This window comes from Punica granatum, chromosome 5 (genome assembly GCF_007655135.1).
Source record: "Punica granatum isolate Tunisia-2019 chromosome 5, ASM765513v2, whole genome shotgun sequence".
NCBI classification, from domain to species: Eukaryota; Viridiplantae; Streptophyta; class Magnoliopsida; order Myrtales; family Lythraceae; genus Punica; species Punica granatum.
In genome coordinates this window covers 26,951,893-26,968,976 of record NC_045131.1, presented here as the reverse complement: position 1 = coordinate 26,968,976, position 17,084 = coordinate 26,951,893, and the positions used below count along the sequence as shown (strand labels likewise).

The 17,084-nt window shown below is 40.7% G+C and overlaps 1 protein-coding gene across 3 annotated transcripts; it reads left to right on the top strand.

The window, feature by feature from the left end:
• Positions 1 to 8,234: 8,234 nt before the first annotated feature.
• LOC116209425 (callose synthase 11) lies at positions 8,235 to 16,385 on the top strand. 3 transcript variants are annotated; one of them, XM_031543058.1, is made up of 6 exons: positions 8,235 to 8,959; positions 9,483 to 12,057; positions 12,355 to 14,719; positions 14,982 to 15,054; positions 15,925 to 16,009; positions 16,136 to 16,385. In XM_031543058.1, exons 1-3 carry the CDS (start codon positions 8,533 to 8,535, stop codon positions 14,699 to 14,701), a joined length of 5,349 nt encoding a protein of 1,782 aa, XP_031398918.1. In that variant the 5' UTR covers positions 8,235 to 8,532; the 3' UTR covers positions 14,702 to 14,719; positions 14,982 to 15,054; positions 15,925 to 16,009; positions 16,136 to 16,385. The 3 variants fall into 3 exon arrangements, with proteins under 3 accessions (XP_031398918.1, XP_031398917.1, XP_031398916.1); XM_031543057.1 differs by having other exon boundaries at positions 16,106 to 16,385; XM_031543056.1 differs by having other exon boundaries at positions 15,925 to 16,343.
• Positions 16,386 to 17,084: the final 699 nt, after the last annotated feature.

Below are 17,084 nucleotides of genomic sequence, written 5' to 3'. Positions count from 1 at the left end.
TTAAATTACAAATCAAAATTTGAAACAAAATTGAGACTTTTCTGAAAACTTAAATTATTTTTGTAAAGAAAAGAGAGGATGATAAGATAATATGTAAATTTTGTGGATCCCATGAAGTCCACATAGGCAAATAGACGGTAAACTTAACAGAATGGTAACGAGAGGTCAAATCTGAGACAATTCTTAAAACATGTGATTTTTTGTTACATAACAAAATTTAGGACAAAACTTAGGTTTTTTTTTGTGTAATTTGCCATTTTTTATTGATTTTTCTTTTATTATTTTAATTTATCTTTTATTTTTAAAACTACAAATATCTTATTTCTAAAATACCATTTGGGCATTTTTATGGAAAGCCGACCAATAGAATTATAAGAAACAAAACGTTTAATATTAAGAAAAGATGAACTACAAAAAAAAAGGATAAAAAAGTAGTTACAAAAGGTTGAGAATCTAAACTAAGATTTTCTCTAATAAAAAATTTAATAACAGGATGAAAACTAAACGATAAGCAAAGGAACTAGATGGAACAAACCAAGAAAAAAGGAAATGACTGAAACAGGAAAACTTCAAAATTATAGGACGTAAACGATAAAAAAATAGAAAAAAAAAGACTAAAATAGAAAAGTAATGAAATTTAGAAAACGAAATGTATAGTTTTCCTTAAAGTTAACAACTATGATCATTTTTCTGTGTTAAAAAATTTACAATCGTGGTCGTTAAATATTTTATATTGGAAACATGTGGAATTATCATATTACAAAAAAATAACAATCTTGAGAATTATATCTCATCTCCATAAAATTAAATCAAAATATTATAATCATCCACATTTATCTATTTATAAGTATTTAATTTAGATTTTCAAGTATTGTGAAATATGAGGCCTCCATTCGTGTAATAGGAATGTGCCATGTCAGCAATTCAAGAACTTTAGGAGCATATAAACATGACACATCAATAGCGTGAGAATTACACTTGAGAATTTTGACATCTTCTTTTTAACTCTCTACGTTAAGCGTACATGGTCTCATTTTATTAATATTGAATCATGTATTTAATTTTTTAATTGATTAAAAACTATAACAGAAATGAATGTAATTTATGATGTTTGCAGTTACTCCATATTTCTTATACCATCTCTCTCCCTTCTCTCCGTGTTCATCCATTTAACTTCATTTGCCATAGATCAGTTTTTGCTGGCTATCACTCTATCCATCTCTTCTTTCCTCCCTATGCAACAAGAGCCTTCTTTTGGTGAAGCAGCTCCCTGAAAAAAAAAAAGAAGAAGAAGAAATTTTTGGCATTTTCTTTAGGCACCGGGCAGTAATTCTGTTGCTTTCGATTGATTAATCATCAACCTCGCACATATGTCTACACAATTAGAGCTATTAGGGCTATTAGTCAGCTTCAGGTAGAAGCAAGTAATTTTCAAAGGTATCTAGCAAAAAAAAAAGAAAGAAAAAGAAGGTAATTCTCAAAGGTTAAGCACAGAAACTCAAAAAGTCGCATTGTCTTTAATTTCTTTGGTTTTCAGGATAATATTTTTCATATTCTCATTTCCTTAATATATATAGCTTATTTCTTACGATTTTAAGCATATATTTCATTATTGGGATTGTCCATATGATCGTATGCTGAATTGTAGTGTCCTTACTTTAGATCGTGGAATGTTTTTATATTTAATATTTTTTTATGAATGCTTTTATATTTTTTTTTTCAGTTACGTGAATGTTTTTATCTTTAACATGTTGATTGAAGAAGAGTGATCAAACTACTGTTGATTAGAGGAAAAATACTTTATGTGTTTATTTATATTTTCTAATTTTATATAGAGGATATTAAATTAGACGTTTATGGCCATTTATATTTAGAAGACCTTTCATATAATCGTTTTGAATATATTATGTAACCAAAATTCTAATGGTTTATTTGGATTTAAAATAATATTCAACTCAATCCAACTCAATTACAGAAAAAGACAAAAACATATTTAAATAAGCTTGAGGGTGGGCTCCATTATTTGTCAAACAAACAAAGACCCCCATTATATTCATTTTATTTAATATAATGCTTGAGAGTGGGCTCCATTATTGGTCAAACAAAAAGAAGACCCCCATTATAGAAAATTTCATTTAATATAATGCTTACACTATTATTATCACATCATAATAATAATTAACACAATGCCTAATACAACACCTAAATGCATGTCACGCCTTCCTCTCTCTGCAAGCCATAATCGAGCAGCAATACGATCGCGTACATTGTTCATTTTGTTGTTATTCATGTCTACATCTACTCTATTTTCTTCTTGTACTGGCGAATTGCGAAATTCATCGTAATCTGCTCACGCATCGCCGTACTCCAAAAATAATCTGTCATGATAATTATTACGGCGTATAAAATTATGCAAAACAAAACACGCAAGGACAAGTTGTCCTTGTGTATACGGTATGAAGTTTGTCATTGAACTCAGTATGGCGAATCTCTTTTTCGAAATACCGAAGCAACGTTTGATGACATTACGCACTGACGCATGGCGTTAGTTGAATAGCTCTTTTTCCGTTGTTGGTGGATTATGTCGAGGAAAATCGCTCCGGTGATAGCGTTCTCCCTTGTATGGAGCAAAATATCCCTGTATATTTGAAAACCCTACATCAACAACATAATATTATCCTGCAAAGAACAAAAGGAAAATTAAAGATAACTAATTTTGGCTTGCAATTTCTTATAAACAAGCAAATGTATAATCAAATACTCACGACCACGCGGTGCTGGAAAGCATTCCAGTGCTGCAGCGTTTGCAAATATTCTTGAATCGTGTGCGGAACCCTCCCAACCCGTCATCACGTATGTAAACATCATGTCGTGTGAATAAACAGCCAATACATTTTGTGATATATCGGCATTACGATCGCGATAAGGTACTCTGTTCGCTTGTGGCAAGCATGCAGCGACATGGGTTCCATCGATAGCTCCAATACAATGCTGCATCAAAAACGCATAAGATGTCATATACCTCACATAGTATACCAAAAACAGTTGTATACAGTATGAAATTATCAGATAACATACCCTAAAGAAGCGCCACTTTTCATCATTTTCAATTTCTAGCTTAACAAGAACGTTCCGCAGTGTTATAAAATCAACAGATAATTCTTGTATTCCACGTGCAATTTTTTTGATAACTTGTGAAACCGTTTCCTTCGAATGCTGAAACATTTCCTCCACCATTGAAAATTGCATACTGTGTGAAATAACCAACAAGAACATGCCGACTTGCTCTTTTACGGTAATACCTTTTCTAGTATCTGTGATGGCACAGCGCAACCGCAATGTGTCGCATAGATTACGAAACACATATGGTTCCATTCTGAAGCTTTAGAAGCACCGAACGTCACTCCCTAATAATTCAACAATGTACTGTCGTCCTTGAAGTGCAAAATTTCTATACAGCATGTTTCGTGGAACGGGATCTTCCATCTCATCAAATTGCATCATCAAGGAGTAGAACATACGTTGCCTACGTTCATTCTTGTCGTCTCTAGAGTTATTGTCATTGCCTGAAGACATGCCATAACGAGACATACTGTTTGCCAAATAATCGCCTATAACTGTGGAAATAAGTTCATGAAGCCAGAGTTAACATTGAAACACCTCAATTATAAGCATAACACAATAACATGCAACTCACACATAAAATAAAAAATCATCAGCATAAGTAAACACATAACAAACATGAGCAGTACGAGTTCAGTAAGAACAAAGAAAAAATGTTGTTTTTTGGAAAAAAAAAATTAAGATGTCATCACGCATTCTTTAAGGATGATGAAGTTGCAATATCCATTCCATTTGCGACTCATCCTTGAACCACATGAAAAGCCTCCTTACTCCCGGATCAAGGAGTGCTACGCCCGCTTTCACAAACAAGGGCTGAGGGATTCTCGATTCCAATTTAGCCAACTCATCGAGGGCTTCTTCGATACTATTCTTCTCAGGTTTGTCAGGGCTCGATACCGACTTGCTTCTCTTTATCGACGATAGGGTGTCCTGTGGATTCTTCGTGAAACTCTCCTTGAATATGTCCATGCACTCCTGCATTTGTGAGCTCTTGTTTTGAGATCTTTTCGGCACTCGACATCGAGACTCAGTTAGAATGGGCTCTGCAATATGGGCGGGGTCGTCACTCTCGTCGGAGCCTTCTTCGAGATTGACATGTTGTTTGTGCTTTCCCTTCCCCCTAGATAAGAATTCATCATTTAACCGGCGTTCTTCTTCTAAAGTTGGAGGTGGATCGGTCGAGGATATGGGAAGAGCACCGGTAGCCACTGAAGAACTAAACAGTTGCTTCTGCAAATCGCAATGCTTGCAGCCCTTGCTTCGGAAAGTCTTGTACGCCCTGTTCTTCTGTACAAAGAAGTACGACATTGGTCGAAGGAGATCAGTGACAATTCATTCAAAACAACAATAGCAGCCGAGGCAAAAAAGTAACTGCATGTACCTTTATAAACATATCCCAAACATCTGGGTCGGCTGTGATGGTGTTTGTGTCTGCATCCTACTCGATGCCTGTATGCTTCACTATTTTAGAAAAGCGGGTGAAATTTGTCTTCATTCTTTGGTACTTGTCCTTAACCTTATGCAAAAACAGTTGCTTATCCGAAAATAGATTCATCATTTCAGCTGTGATCTCTTTCCAAGTATTGGTCTTCCATGTTGTAGTGTGTGTTCTTCTCTGCTTCTCAAGCATTACGTTTAGGAAAGCGAAGTCCATTTCATCACTCCATTCGATGATATTTTCCCCATTTGGAGCCATGATGCATGCAGTTCGTGGAGCAGAACTTCCACAAAGACAAGGCAAAACACAATGAATGATAGACAAACTGACCTTTCATCCAGGATTGATAATGCAAAAACGAACAAAGACTATTGGGGAAAAAATAAATGCGCAGCAGTAGGTTCTAAAACAAGCAACGAACTTGTCTACCAAGTAAATTTCGCAACAAAATAATCAGTAACAGAACATGCAGGATTTATCGAGTTGTATAACAGCAGAGAGCAAAGGCAATCACAGTCATGACTAAACACTTTCAAACTGAGCCATGATGCATGCAGTACGTGGATCTTAGTGGCTGGACAAAGATTAGGCAAAACAAAATGAATGACAGACAAGTTTCAAACCGCAGTGTGTCGCGACAATGCAGAAACGAACTCAATAGCGACTCCCATGTCGGTTCAATCCATATGACTCTTTGGGAAAAAATAAATGCGTAGCAGTATGTTCTAAGACACGCAACGAACTTCTCTACGAGTTTAATTTCGCAACAAAATAACTAACAGCTCATCCAGGATTGAGCAAGCTGTATAACAGCAGAGAGGAAAAGCAATCACAGGCCTGACTAAACACATTGAAACTGAGCCATGATGCATGTAGTAGGTGCATCTTTTCGATTGGTCAAAGAACATGCAAAACAGAATGAATGACAGTGACAATTTCGCAACAAATGCGTAGCAGTCTGTAGTCGTCTGAACAAGCAACCAACTTCTCTAACAAGACAATTTCGCAACAAAATAACAAACAGCTCAGTCAGGTTTTAGCAAGTTGTATAACACGAGAGAGCAAAAGCAATCACAGTCGTGACAAAAACACTTGCAAACTGAGCTGGAATTGAGCTTTCAGGGCATTCAATGAATCATTTCATTGCATCATAGCTTCCAATGAGCAGCCAATCGAAGAAAAACAAAGAAATCTTCAAACGAGAAGCACAAATGGAGACAAAGGTCCACGTAACATACCTCAAATGCGGATGCTTCTCCAAAATCTAGTCCATCACTTCTTAAAGGAGCAGAGTCGTCCTTGAAGAGCAGTCGGAGGGGGCTCCTACAATAGAAGATTATTCGGGAGATCAAACAACGCGTGCCACGGTACAGTTCAACGCGAATAACTCCTGACAATATCCCCTTTTCACTGTGTAGCGCAGCACCTTTGCCCGCTGCTCGTCACAGACGCATAGTCTGTGAAATCGACGAAATTGACGGAAAGGCAGTGAGGAATCGATGGAATTGATGGAATGGAGGTGAGTAATTCATGAAATTGACGGAACCCACTCACCAATCGGGAGTTTCCGCCCTCACTTTGAGATTCCTGCAGGCAATTTCCTCTCCGTTTCGAACCCTACAGATGATTCGAAAGAGGAGGAGCTTGACGTTTCTTAGCAAGTTGCATGCCTTCGAACGGTCTTATGTGGAGAAGCCAACTTTGACCTACCGTTGTGCTACTAGGACCCACAGTTTTGAAAACGCTGAGTTACTTTATCAGGTAGCAAACTGGATGGAGTTGAGTTGAGCATTGCTCATAATCCAAACACTACCTAAGAATGTCCCACTAATTTGTATGCAGAGACTTTTATTAGCAAAAATAATTATGATTCGAAACCAAATATTGATAAAGAAAAGGACACTTTTATTCTTCACCCTTTTCCTTTGTCCTTTTTATCATTTTGGTCATAAAACCTTTATTTTTTGTCATTCTCGTCCTCCACTTTTTGCTCTTTTTTTAACCATTCTAATCCGTCATCCATTTTTCATTAAAGATACATTTTTTGTCTAAAGATATTTTTAAAATATTTTTATTTTTTAATTTCTTTTAACTCTCCCGGGGGCTCCCTAGTTGGTGATTGTCCTATACGATGACCTCTCTTGGGGTGGCAATGGCTGGTGAAAGAACTCGCAAGAAGGATCTGCCTTAAGAAATTTTCTTTTATTTTACATGTTTTTCCTTAATTACACGCAATTTTTGAATTTTTTGTTACTTACAAAATTGTAATTATTGTGAAAATTATTTTTGGATGGAAAATGTGTTTTATAAGGGGAAAATGAGCTGTCGGAATAAAGCGGCAAAAAACCGTAAGATTGTGGACGAAAACAAGAAAATAAAAATATTAGAGCAAACATGATAAAAAAATATCAAAATTTATGGATCAAAACGTGTCTTTTCCACGTAAAATTTCCTTATGTTTGCCGTCATCCTAACATATTCGAACCAAACGCCCCCTAAGAAAATATCCCCAAGCAAGCGTCCTTAATTTGCCTGCTGACGACTGTGGAGGATCAATTGCCCACGTGGAAGTGTCCCCAAACGTTGTCGTCCTTTTCCTAAAAAGGAGAGATAAAAGAAAAAAAGTGGAATATTTTGGAAATTTTTATTTATCGTTGGTATGAAAGCAGTGAGTTTTTTGCATCTTTTCGCTTTTCCCCAAAGGATTCCGGATTTTCAATAATGGCGAGAATTGAAGACAGTTACCCCCTGGGTCCCACTTGGGTTCCCACTTCCCGCCTCCACCATTGGTCCGTGGTTCTCACTCGCTCTCCCCGCGCGTGCCGGAACGTACACCATCCACGGGGAAAACAAAAGCCCTTTCAGGATGTCAGATCTTTTTCTTATGGGGAAAATAAAAATAATTAGAAAAACCGAAAACAATTTTTTTTTTACTTTAGAGACAAAGTCATTTTGGTCCCAATCTTTATCTGATTCTCCAATTTCATCCTCAATTTTGTTCTGGGTTCGATTCAACCTTGTCTTTAATGTGCCATGATTTGATTCATTCTTTTTTTTTTGGTTATACGAGAGGTTCACGGACCTATTATAATGATATATAAATATTAATAATTAATAATAGACACGGATAATCTCACCAAATATCATATTTGAAATTTCTTGATTTTATTCATTTTGATTCTATCTTAATTTTCCCCATCAAAACATGCTTTTCATTAGCAATTACTTCCAAACTATATGGTAAAACCTCTCCCTTGATTGCTACTCCTTGACCAACCTCATCGGACAGTAGTCATGGGGGTGATTTAGTCAATTGCCATCATTGTGCTTGTGAGATTACGGTCCATATCAGATGTGTCATTTTTCGATAAATCGATAACACGGTTTGAAAGTGATTTATTTAACGAGATGTGAGATACCACGGCTCTTAATATGAGGTCGCTGGCTTCGCGATCGGCTGTTAACTCGTCCGGATGGTTGGTGATAGTTGCTTATTCCTTTTTTTCTTTTTCTTTTTTTTTTCCCAAGACAAGATTTGAACTTTATAAGTAAAGAAAAGAAATTAACTCAGGGACTTAATTGCGAGAGATCCTAAAGATAGAGGGACTCATCCGTGAGACGATTTGCTTCCTCCCATACCTTTTCAGTCCAGCGTCAGTTTCGCTTTCGTGCATTATCCAAATTACTTTCCAGTCCAAAACCTCAAGCAAGTCAGTCATCTTCGTCTTCCTCCTTTCTCCCCTCTCTCTCCCCACTGAAACTCCCCGCCTCGCCATTAACATCACCTCTCTCTCTCTCTCTATGTTTGTGTTTTTGGGTAAGGGAATGAGAAGCGAAAGGAATGTTTTTTGAGGACCCACTGAGCTCAAACTCCCGGTTATGAAGCTGGGCAGGCAGCTACAGTCCACGCGCCGCGGGGGTAATCGGGCCGCCGCCTAAACCGAGACCAGCCACCTCCAACTTCCTCCGTCATGAACCTCAGGCAGCGCCCTCTGGCCACGCGCCGCCGGGAGACGGGGTACCCGCCCCCGCCTCCGAGGCCGTCGGAGGTGTACAATATAATTCCAATCCACGACCTCCTGCTGACGGACCACCCCTCGCTTCGGTACCCGGAGGTGAGGGCGGTGGCGGCGGCGCTGAGGCTGGTGGACGACCTGAGGAAGCCGCCGTTCGTGCAGTGGATGCCGGACATGGACCTGATGGACTGGGTGGGGCACTTCTTCGGGTTCCAGGCTGACAACGTGAGGAACCAGAGGGAGCATTTGGTGCTCCACCTCGCGAATTCTCAGATGCGGCTGACGCCGCCGCCTCCCTCCCCGGACGCCCTCTATCCCGCCGTCGTCCACAACTTCCGCAAGCAGCTCCTCAAGAACTACACCTCCTGGTGCTCCTACTTAGGTCTGCCAAACATAATTAGTTAATTCTCTTGATAAAAGAAGGAAGTAATTCTAATCAAATTGATAGCGTTTTGCTACTTTTCGTGTTGTTTTCGTATAATGCGACATTGGGTACGTCTTTTTTGGCAAATTTGTTGATGTTTCCGAGTTTAGACAAAGATTATGCTTAGATTGTTTGTTCTTACGCGTGAGATCTTCTTAGTACATCTGGGTGGGTGATGTTGGATTCTCGAGGCTGCATATTGCTGTTTAGATGCTGTTGTAAGGATGTCGATACTGTTAAGGCTCAGTATTGCCATACAAGGGGATGATGTGTAGCCTGCAGGATGCTAGGTGATTAGCTTCCTTTTCCGGTTTTTTTGTCTCTGGTCTTATTAGCAAGCCAGTCTTGCATTGCTATGTCTTACACCAGCTCATAAATACGGGATTCCTGATGCCGAGCGTGTTGTTATGATGTGCTTCTATGACTGCTGTGTCTTTTAGTGTATTTAGGGATTCATTTATTTTGCATGTGATTCTCCCAGGCAGGAGGTCCAGTCTTTGGCTTTCCCATAGGAATGACACCGCGGGGCTCCGCCGTGAGCTCATGTATATTGCCCTTTACCTCCTCATCTGGGGTGAGGCTGCGAACCTCCGGTTCATGCCTGAGTGCCTCTGCTATATTTTCCACCACATGGCCATGGAACTGAACCACATTGTCGAGGATGATATCGACAAAGACACCGGCCGCCCATTCTTGCCCTCTATTTCTGGCCAAAATGCCTTTCTTAAGTGTGTGGTCATGCCCATTTACCAGACGATCAAGGTCGAGGTCGAGAGTAGCCGGAATGGGTCAGCCCCGCATTCTGCATGGAGGAACTACGATGATCTAAATGAGTATTTCTGGAGCCGGAGATGCTTCTATTCCCTGAAATGGCCGATTGATCCTAGCAGCACCTACTTTGCAAGCACTGACAAGAGCCTGAGGGTCGGGAAGACAGGATTCGTGGAGCAAAGGTCGTTCTGGAATGTCTTTCGAAGCTTTGATCGGCTTTGGGTGGGCTTGATCTTATTCTTGCAGGCGATGATCATAGTCGCTTGGCCCGAGACCGACTACCCTTGGCAGGCACTGGAGAAGAGAGATGTGCAGGTGGAGCTCTTAACAATTTTCATCACTTGGTCTGGCCTTCGGTTTTGGCAGGCGATCCTTGATGCTGGGACCCAGTACAGTCTGGTCTCCAGGGAGACAAAGTTACTGGGATTGAGGATGGTTCTGAAGGGACTTGTTGCCCTTACGTGGACTATAGTCTTCGGAGTTTTCTATGGCCAAATTTGGATCCAGAAGAACTCCGATGGGAATTGGTCCGGTGAGGCTAACCGCAAGATTTTCGTATTCCTTGAGACTGCCCTCGTGTTCATAATCCCGGAATTGCTTGCCTTGGCACTCTTTGTCCTCCCTTGGATTCGGATCTTGATTGAAGAGTTAGACTGGAGCGTGATTTATGTATTTACGTGGTGGTTCCATACTAGAATTTTCGTTGGTCGTGGAGTTAGAGAAGGACTTGTTAATAACATCAAGTATGCTCTTTTCTGGGCAGTCGTTCTGATCAGTAAGATCTGCTTCAGTTACTTCCTTCAGATCAGCCCCTTGGTGGGTCCCACCAAGGCCCTTCTTAAAGCCAGAAACATAACCTACCAGTGGCATGAGTTTTTCGGCAACACGAACCGGTTGTCCGTGATCTTGATATGGGCGCCAGTGATCATAATCTATTTTATGGATATTCAAATCTGGTATTCTATCTTCTCTGCGTTCGTGGGTGGAGCTATTGGTTTATTCTCTCATTTGGGCGAGATTAGGAATATTGGGCAGCTAAGACTTAGGTTCCAGTTCTTTGCGAGTGCAATGCAGTTTAATCTCATGCCTGAAGAACAAATGTCAACAACCAAGGCAACAATGGTGAGGAAGCTGAGAGATGCGATCCATCGTTTGAAATTACGGTATGGTCTCGGTCAACCGTTCAAGAAGATCGAGTCGAGTCAAGTGGAGGCGACTAGGTTTGCCCTTATATGGAACGAGATCATAATAACTATGAGGGAGGAAGATCTGATCAGCGATCAAGATTTTGAACTCTTGGAACTCCCTCCCAATTGCTGGAACATTAGGGTTATTAGGTGGCCATGTGCCCTCCTATGTAACGAGCTTCTCCTCGCTCTCAGTCAGGCTTCTGAGTTGGCGGATTTTCCAGATAGGTTCCTATGGTCAAGGATTTGTGCGAATGAGTACAGGAGATGCGCTGTGATTGAAGCTTATGATAGCATCAAGTACTTGATCACGTTGATAATCAAGGAAGAAACCGAGGAGAAGTCTATTGTGATGAAACTCTTATACGTTATAGAGGAGACCATTGGGCGAGAGGAACTCACCAGAGACTACAAAATGACAGTTCTCCCCCAGATCCACGCCAAGTTGATATCCCTCGTTGAGCTTCTGATGAGCCTGAGCAAGGATATAAGTGAGATTGTCAACGTGCTTCAGGCTCTGTATGAATTAGCTGTTCGGGAATTTCCAAAGTTAAAAAAGCCTATTGCCATATTGAGGCAGGAAGGATTGGCCCCACGAGACCCTGGGACTGATGCAGGGTTCCTCTTCGAGAATGCAATCGAACTTCCTGATGATGATGAGGACTCGATCTTCTATAGGCACCTGAGAAGACTCCATACTATTCTCACTTCAAGAGACAAGATGCAAAATGTCCCTTCGAACCTTGAGGCCAGAAGGAGGATTGCTTTCTTTAGCAACTCACTCTTTATGAACATGCCTCGTGCTCCTTATGTGGAGAAGATGATGGCTTTTAGTGTGCTGACTCCGTATTATGATGAGGAAGTATTGTTCGGGAAAGAAAGTCTTAGAAGTGAGAATGAGGATGGGATTTCGACTCTGTTTTATCTGCAAAGGATCTATGAGGACGAGTGGAGGAATTTCCTGGAAAGGATGCGGAGAGATGGGATGGAGGATGAGAATGAGCTGTGGACAAGTCGGGTAAGAGATTTGCGCCAATGGGCATCATACAGGGGCCAGACACTATCCCGGACTGTCAGGGGGATGATGTATTACTACAGGTAGTGCAGAACTAGCAAGAAAAGAAAAACTTTGAGATAAATATTCCAGAAATGGGGGAGGGATTTTATTTAATATAGCACGTCTAGTTATCATGAGAGACTTGCCAAGCTACCGTCGTAATCGCCTCTAGGGCCAATGAACTAGGAAAGAGAAATGAGTCTTACTAAATTAGGAAAGACTGCATGGATTTGCTTATCAGAACTCCATAAAACTTAACTTCTACTAGACTTTTTAAGGTTGCGCCTAAAACCCTGAAATTTCTTTTCCTGAGATCTGTGAGTGGGTTTAATTGACAGGGCCTTGAAGATGCTCTCATTTCTCGACTTGGCTTCCGAGATGGACATAAGGATTGGATCACAGGACATCGCTTCTCATCTCTCATTGAGACACTATGGGAGTGCTGGAAATGGTCGCTTAAACTCAGTTCAAACACCCCCGACTCCTCAGAATCGGAACCTCAACAGAGCTGCCAGTGGCGTGAGCCTTCTATTCAAGGGGAACGAGCATGGGATCGCGTTAATGAAGTTCACATATGTGATCACATGCCAGGTGTATGGTGAGCAGAAGGCCAAGAAGGAATCAAAGGCTGATGAGATCTTTAACCTCCTAAAGAACAATGAGGCTCTTCGTGTTGCCTATGTAGATGAGGTCCACTTGGGGAGGGAAGAGGTCGAGTATTACTCCGTTCTAGTAAAATATGACCAGCAGTTGCAAAGGGAGGTCGAAATATACCGAGTACAGCTTCCAGGACCCATTAAGCTGGGGGAAGGAAAGCCCGAGAATCAGAACCATGCAATTATCTTCACCCGAGGGGATGCTGTCCAGACCATTGATATGAACCAGGATAACTACTTCGAGGAGGCACTTAAAATGCGGAATTTATTGGAAGAATTTAAGAAATTTTATGGGATCAGGAGGCCCACCATCCTAGGAGTTCGTGAGAATATTTTTACTGGTTCAGTCTCCTCGCTAGCTTGGTTCATGTCTGCACAGGAGATGAGCTTTGTGACGTTGGGGCAGCGTGTCCTTGCAAACCCATTAAAGGTTCGAATGCATTATGGCCACCCAGATGTCTTTGATCGGTTCTGGTTCTTGACCCGAGGTGGGCTCAGTAAGGCTTCCAGACTGATCAACATCAGCGAGGATATATTTGCAGGCTTTAATTGCACTCTTAGAGGAGGCAATGTGACCCACCATGAATATATTCAAGTAGGTAAAGGACGGGATGTTGGGTTGAATCAAATCTCTATGTTTGAGGCTAAGGTTGCAAGCGGCAATGGCGAGCAAGTCCTCAGTAGAGATGTTTATCGTTTGGGCCACAGGCTTGATTTTTTTAGAATGCTTTCGGTCTTTTATTCGACAATTGGGTACTATTTTAACTCGTTATTGCTAGTTCTCACAGTGTATGCATTCCTGTGGGGCCGCCTCTATCTTGCTCTCAGTGGGGTCGAGAAGGCAGTTAAGGATCGTAGCAACGACATTAAATCTCTCCAAGTGATCCTGAATCAGCAGTTTGTGGTTCAGCTCGGCCTTTTCACGGCTCTTCCTATGGTGGTTGAAAACTCCCTTGAGCATGGGTTCCTTCCAGCAGTCTGGGACTTCATAACCATGCAGTTACAGTTGGCGTCCTTCTTCTTCACCTTCTCAATGGGAACCCGCACCCACTTTTTTGGGCGTACCATACTTCATGGTGGGGCCAAATATCGGGCCACTGGCCGAGGATTCGTGGTCCAGCACAAGAGCTTTGCTGAGAATTACCGGCTCTATGCCCGAAGCCATTTCGTGAAGGCAATTGAGCTTGGAGTCATTCTCATAGTCTATGCTTCTCAGAGCCCATTAGCAAAAAGCACTTTTGTGTATATTCTCATGACTATCTCAAGCTGGTTCTTAGTCGTCTCATGGATCATGTCACCATTTATATTCAATCCGTCAGGCTTCGACTGGTTAAAAACTGTGTATGACTATGAGGACTTCATGAGGTGGATTTGGAATGGAGGCGGGATGTTAAATAAGGCCGATCAGAGCTGGGAAACATGGTGGCATGAGGAACAGGACCACCTCAGAACAACTGGTTTGTGGGGAAAGCTGTTGGAGATCATCCTGGATCTTCGATTCTTCTTCTTCCAGTACGGTGTTGTCTACCATCTTAAGATTGTCGGCGGAGATACTAGTATTGCTGTCTACCTCCTCTCATGGATTTACATGGTTGTTGCTATCGGAATTTATATCATTATAGCTTATGCCCGTGACAAGTATGCTGCTAAGAAACACATGTACTATCGTCTTGTTCAGCTGATAGTTATCCTCGTCATGGCCCTGCTGATCACTATTCTGCTGAAGTTCACGAAGTTCAATTTTGTCGATCTTGTAAAGAGCTTTCTGGCCTTTATTCCAACTGGGTGGGGCCTGATATCAATTGCCTTGGTTCTTCGACCGTTTCTTCAGTCCACAATCGTGTGGGAGACTCTGGTTTCTTTGGCTCGACTATACGATATGCTTTTTGGCATTATAGTTATGGCTCCTATGGCGTTGCTCTCGTGGTTGCCTGGGTTCCAGGAAATGCAGACGAGAGTCTTGTTCAATGAGGCTTTCAGTAGAGGGCTACAGATATCGATGATTCTTGCTGGGAAGAAGTCATCATAGAGTTCGAGTGGACTTGAGGTAATTCTTGGCTGTTATTTATGTTTCTCAAAGGTTATGATCCATGAGTAACTACTGGTGAATCAAACTCTTTTACAACACTTTCACAGTGCGTTGGTTCTCTTTGTATGTTGAAGAGGGAAATCTTCAGTACCCCTGAATGTGCGGCTGTGTCCATTTTGTTCAACTTCACCCTTCTACTGCAAATTGTGACATTTATAATAAAAAGCTATTGTTTGCCCGATTTGTTTTTCTAACTAAATAATGACGATAATTTCAACAGGAGGATTCTGTGAACCATACGGACTCATCATGTATTATAGAGCTCTCTGCACCAAGAGGGGGCTTCAATTCGGGTAAGTTTATGTTATATTCTATCTTCAGCATAGAAATTATGATTTTTAGACACTTTCTTTGGAACATGCTGTTCGATAGTTCACTTACGCAGCAAATTGTTTCACTAGCCTTCCAGGGTCTACATAATCTTGCAAGGTTAGATTATAATTCCTATAGATTAAGATTATGTGAAAGGAAACTGTGCAATGGAATAGAGTGTATGCTACAACATTGTTGAACCTAGTGGTGTGCATGAGCAGCTGAGGCCAATATCAGGTCAACCTATCCTTATGGTTGGGTTATAGTGAATTCTGGATTAAGTTCTGGATGGGAACCTGAACTGAGAACACTGGGCCCCGTTTGGTTTTAGGATGTAATTTTAGAATTACAATTCTAACTTAACTCTACTCATTACAAAACAAAATAACTCATACAAAGTCAAAGAGTGGGTCCCATTTATACTACTTTTTTCACAATAAAACAACATAATTCATACAAAGTCAAAGGGTGGGCCCCATTTATACCACTCTTTTCAAAATCAAAATCTGATTTTAAAATCCTACTATGAAACCAAACGCAACCTAAACCTTTGGTGTCTTACATGGTGCAAACTGGTCCAGTTATCTTACTCAGGATAGGTTCTGGTTCAAAAATCCTCTTAACTCGTCTATAAAGTACTTTACGGTACCATGAATTCTGTACAGTTTTCCAACTAACATGCTTATTTGAAATCATGTTGGATTGCTGAATACTGCAGTGTCGCCAACATACATATCGATCTTCTTTTTTATTTATTACCCCATAATTCCTCTGCTCTTCTCTTGTAATTGTCTTCCTCCCCCCCTCCTCCATGGGGATTTGACTGGTCTTTCACTTTTCCCCGATTCTAGGACTACTGTGCATCTGCTCCAGGAGATGAAATGGAATCAATCGAAGGGCCTCAACTCTCTGGCCATTCACCTTCTCTCCACTCGGGTGAGTGCTCCGGATACTTGTTCGTGCACAATACCATGTTTTGACACTGTAATTATGAATTTGGTTTAGGACATTTCGTATTCTATTTCTTTTCAGGTCCTAAGTTCTCCCATTGTAATGTAGCAGGTTGTTGAACATACGATGTCCATAATTAGAGTAGCTTTTTTATGCTCTGCGTTTTCAGTGGAAGAAACCATGAGCTGAGGCCAATAATTAGAGAGAAACACCTAGAAGCCAAAAGGTGTTTTTTTCCAAAGAGATCTTCAGCCCCTCATATATCGAATAAAACTCCGAGCTTCTGAACCGGTCCGAGGATCAAAATTATTTGGGGATTTATGCCAATCTACTCTATCCATATTTTTATGGATTCATAGCACCGGCTAGTTTCACTGGTTCTTTTCTGGCCTGATGTGCCAAATGGTCCTATGAACCGAGACCCGCTCCGACATATCCGTAGATAGAGCTAGTCATGTTTGTGCCGGTGCCCTGTCTAATTGTTGACTATATGTGTGTCATCCATGCCTTTGATCAACGATAACAAATAAGATCTATACCCTTTTGAATAAGGCCTGATTCTGACGCTGCCAAACAACCGCTAATATAGTCTTGTCATTTATTTTCGACATACTTGAGGCAAACGTTTAGTTTAATCTGCATGGGCAAGATTTCCGACCGTATTGAAGACAAATCTTTAAATTGGGAAGCTCACATTTGAAATTGAAAGTATTGAGTGCATTGAATTGATTCTTGAAAGAGATCGAACATGTCAATTTTTTTTTCCAAATCATGAAAAATTAGGGGGGGGGAGGGGGGGGGGGGGTTGGAGATGAAATGTAATGTGTAATTATTGAAATATTTAAAACTGAATTCTTTCTAATCGATAGATTCCTTTTAAAATTAGTAATTAAGTAACTTTATATAATCCATTTTAATATTTTCAAAAACTCATAAAATAGGCAATTCTTCTCTCTTTGATTGTAGATATACTAGTTGTGGAGAACTAGCGTTGTACATGATATAAAGTGATTTTTTTGTCAAACTTATTATATACCATAGACACTCTAAATTGTTATTC

Excerpts from the sequence above, each read along its gene's own strand:
- LOC116209425 (XM_031543058.1), top strand. The coding sequence starts at position 8,533 with ATGAACCTCAGGCAGCGCCCTCTGGCCACGCGCCGCCGGGAGACGGGG. Across the intron at positions 8,960-9,482 it reads CTCCTGGTGCTCCTACTTAG|GCAGGAGGTCCAGTCTTTGG; the intron begins GTCTGCCAAACA and ends TGATTCTCCCAG. Across the intron at positions 12,058-12,354 it reads GGGATGATGTATTACTACAG|GGCCTTGAAGATGCTCTCAT; the intron begins GTAGTGCAGAAC and ends TTTAATTGACAG.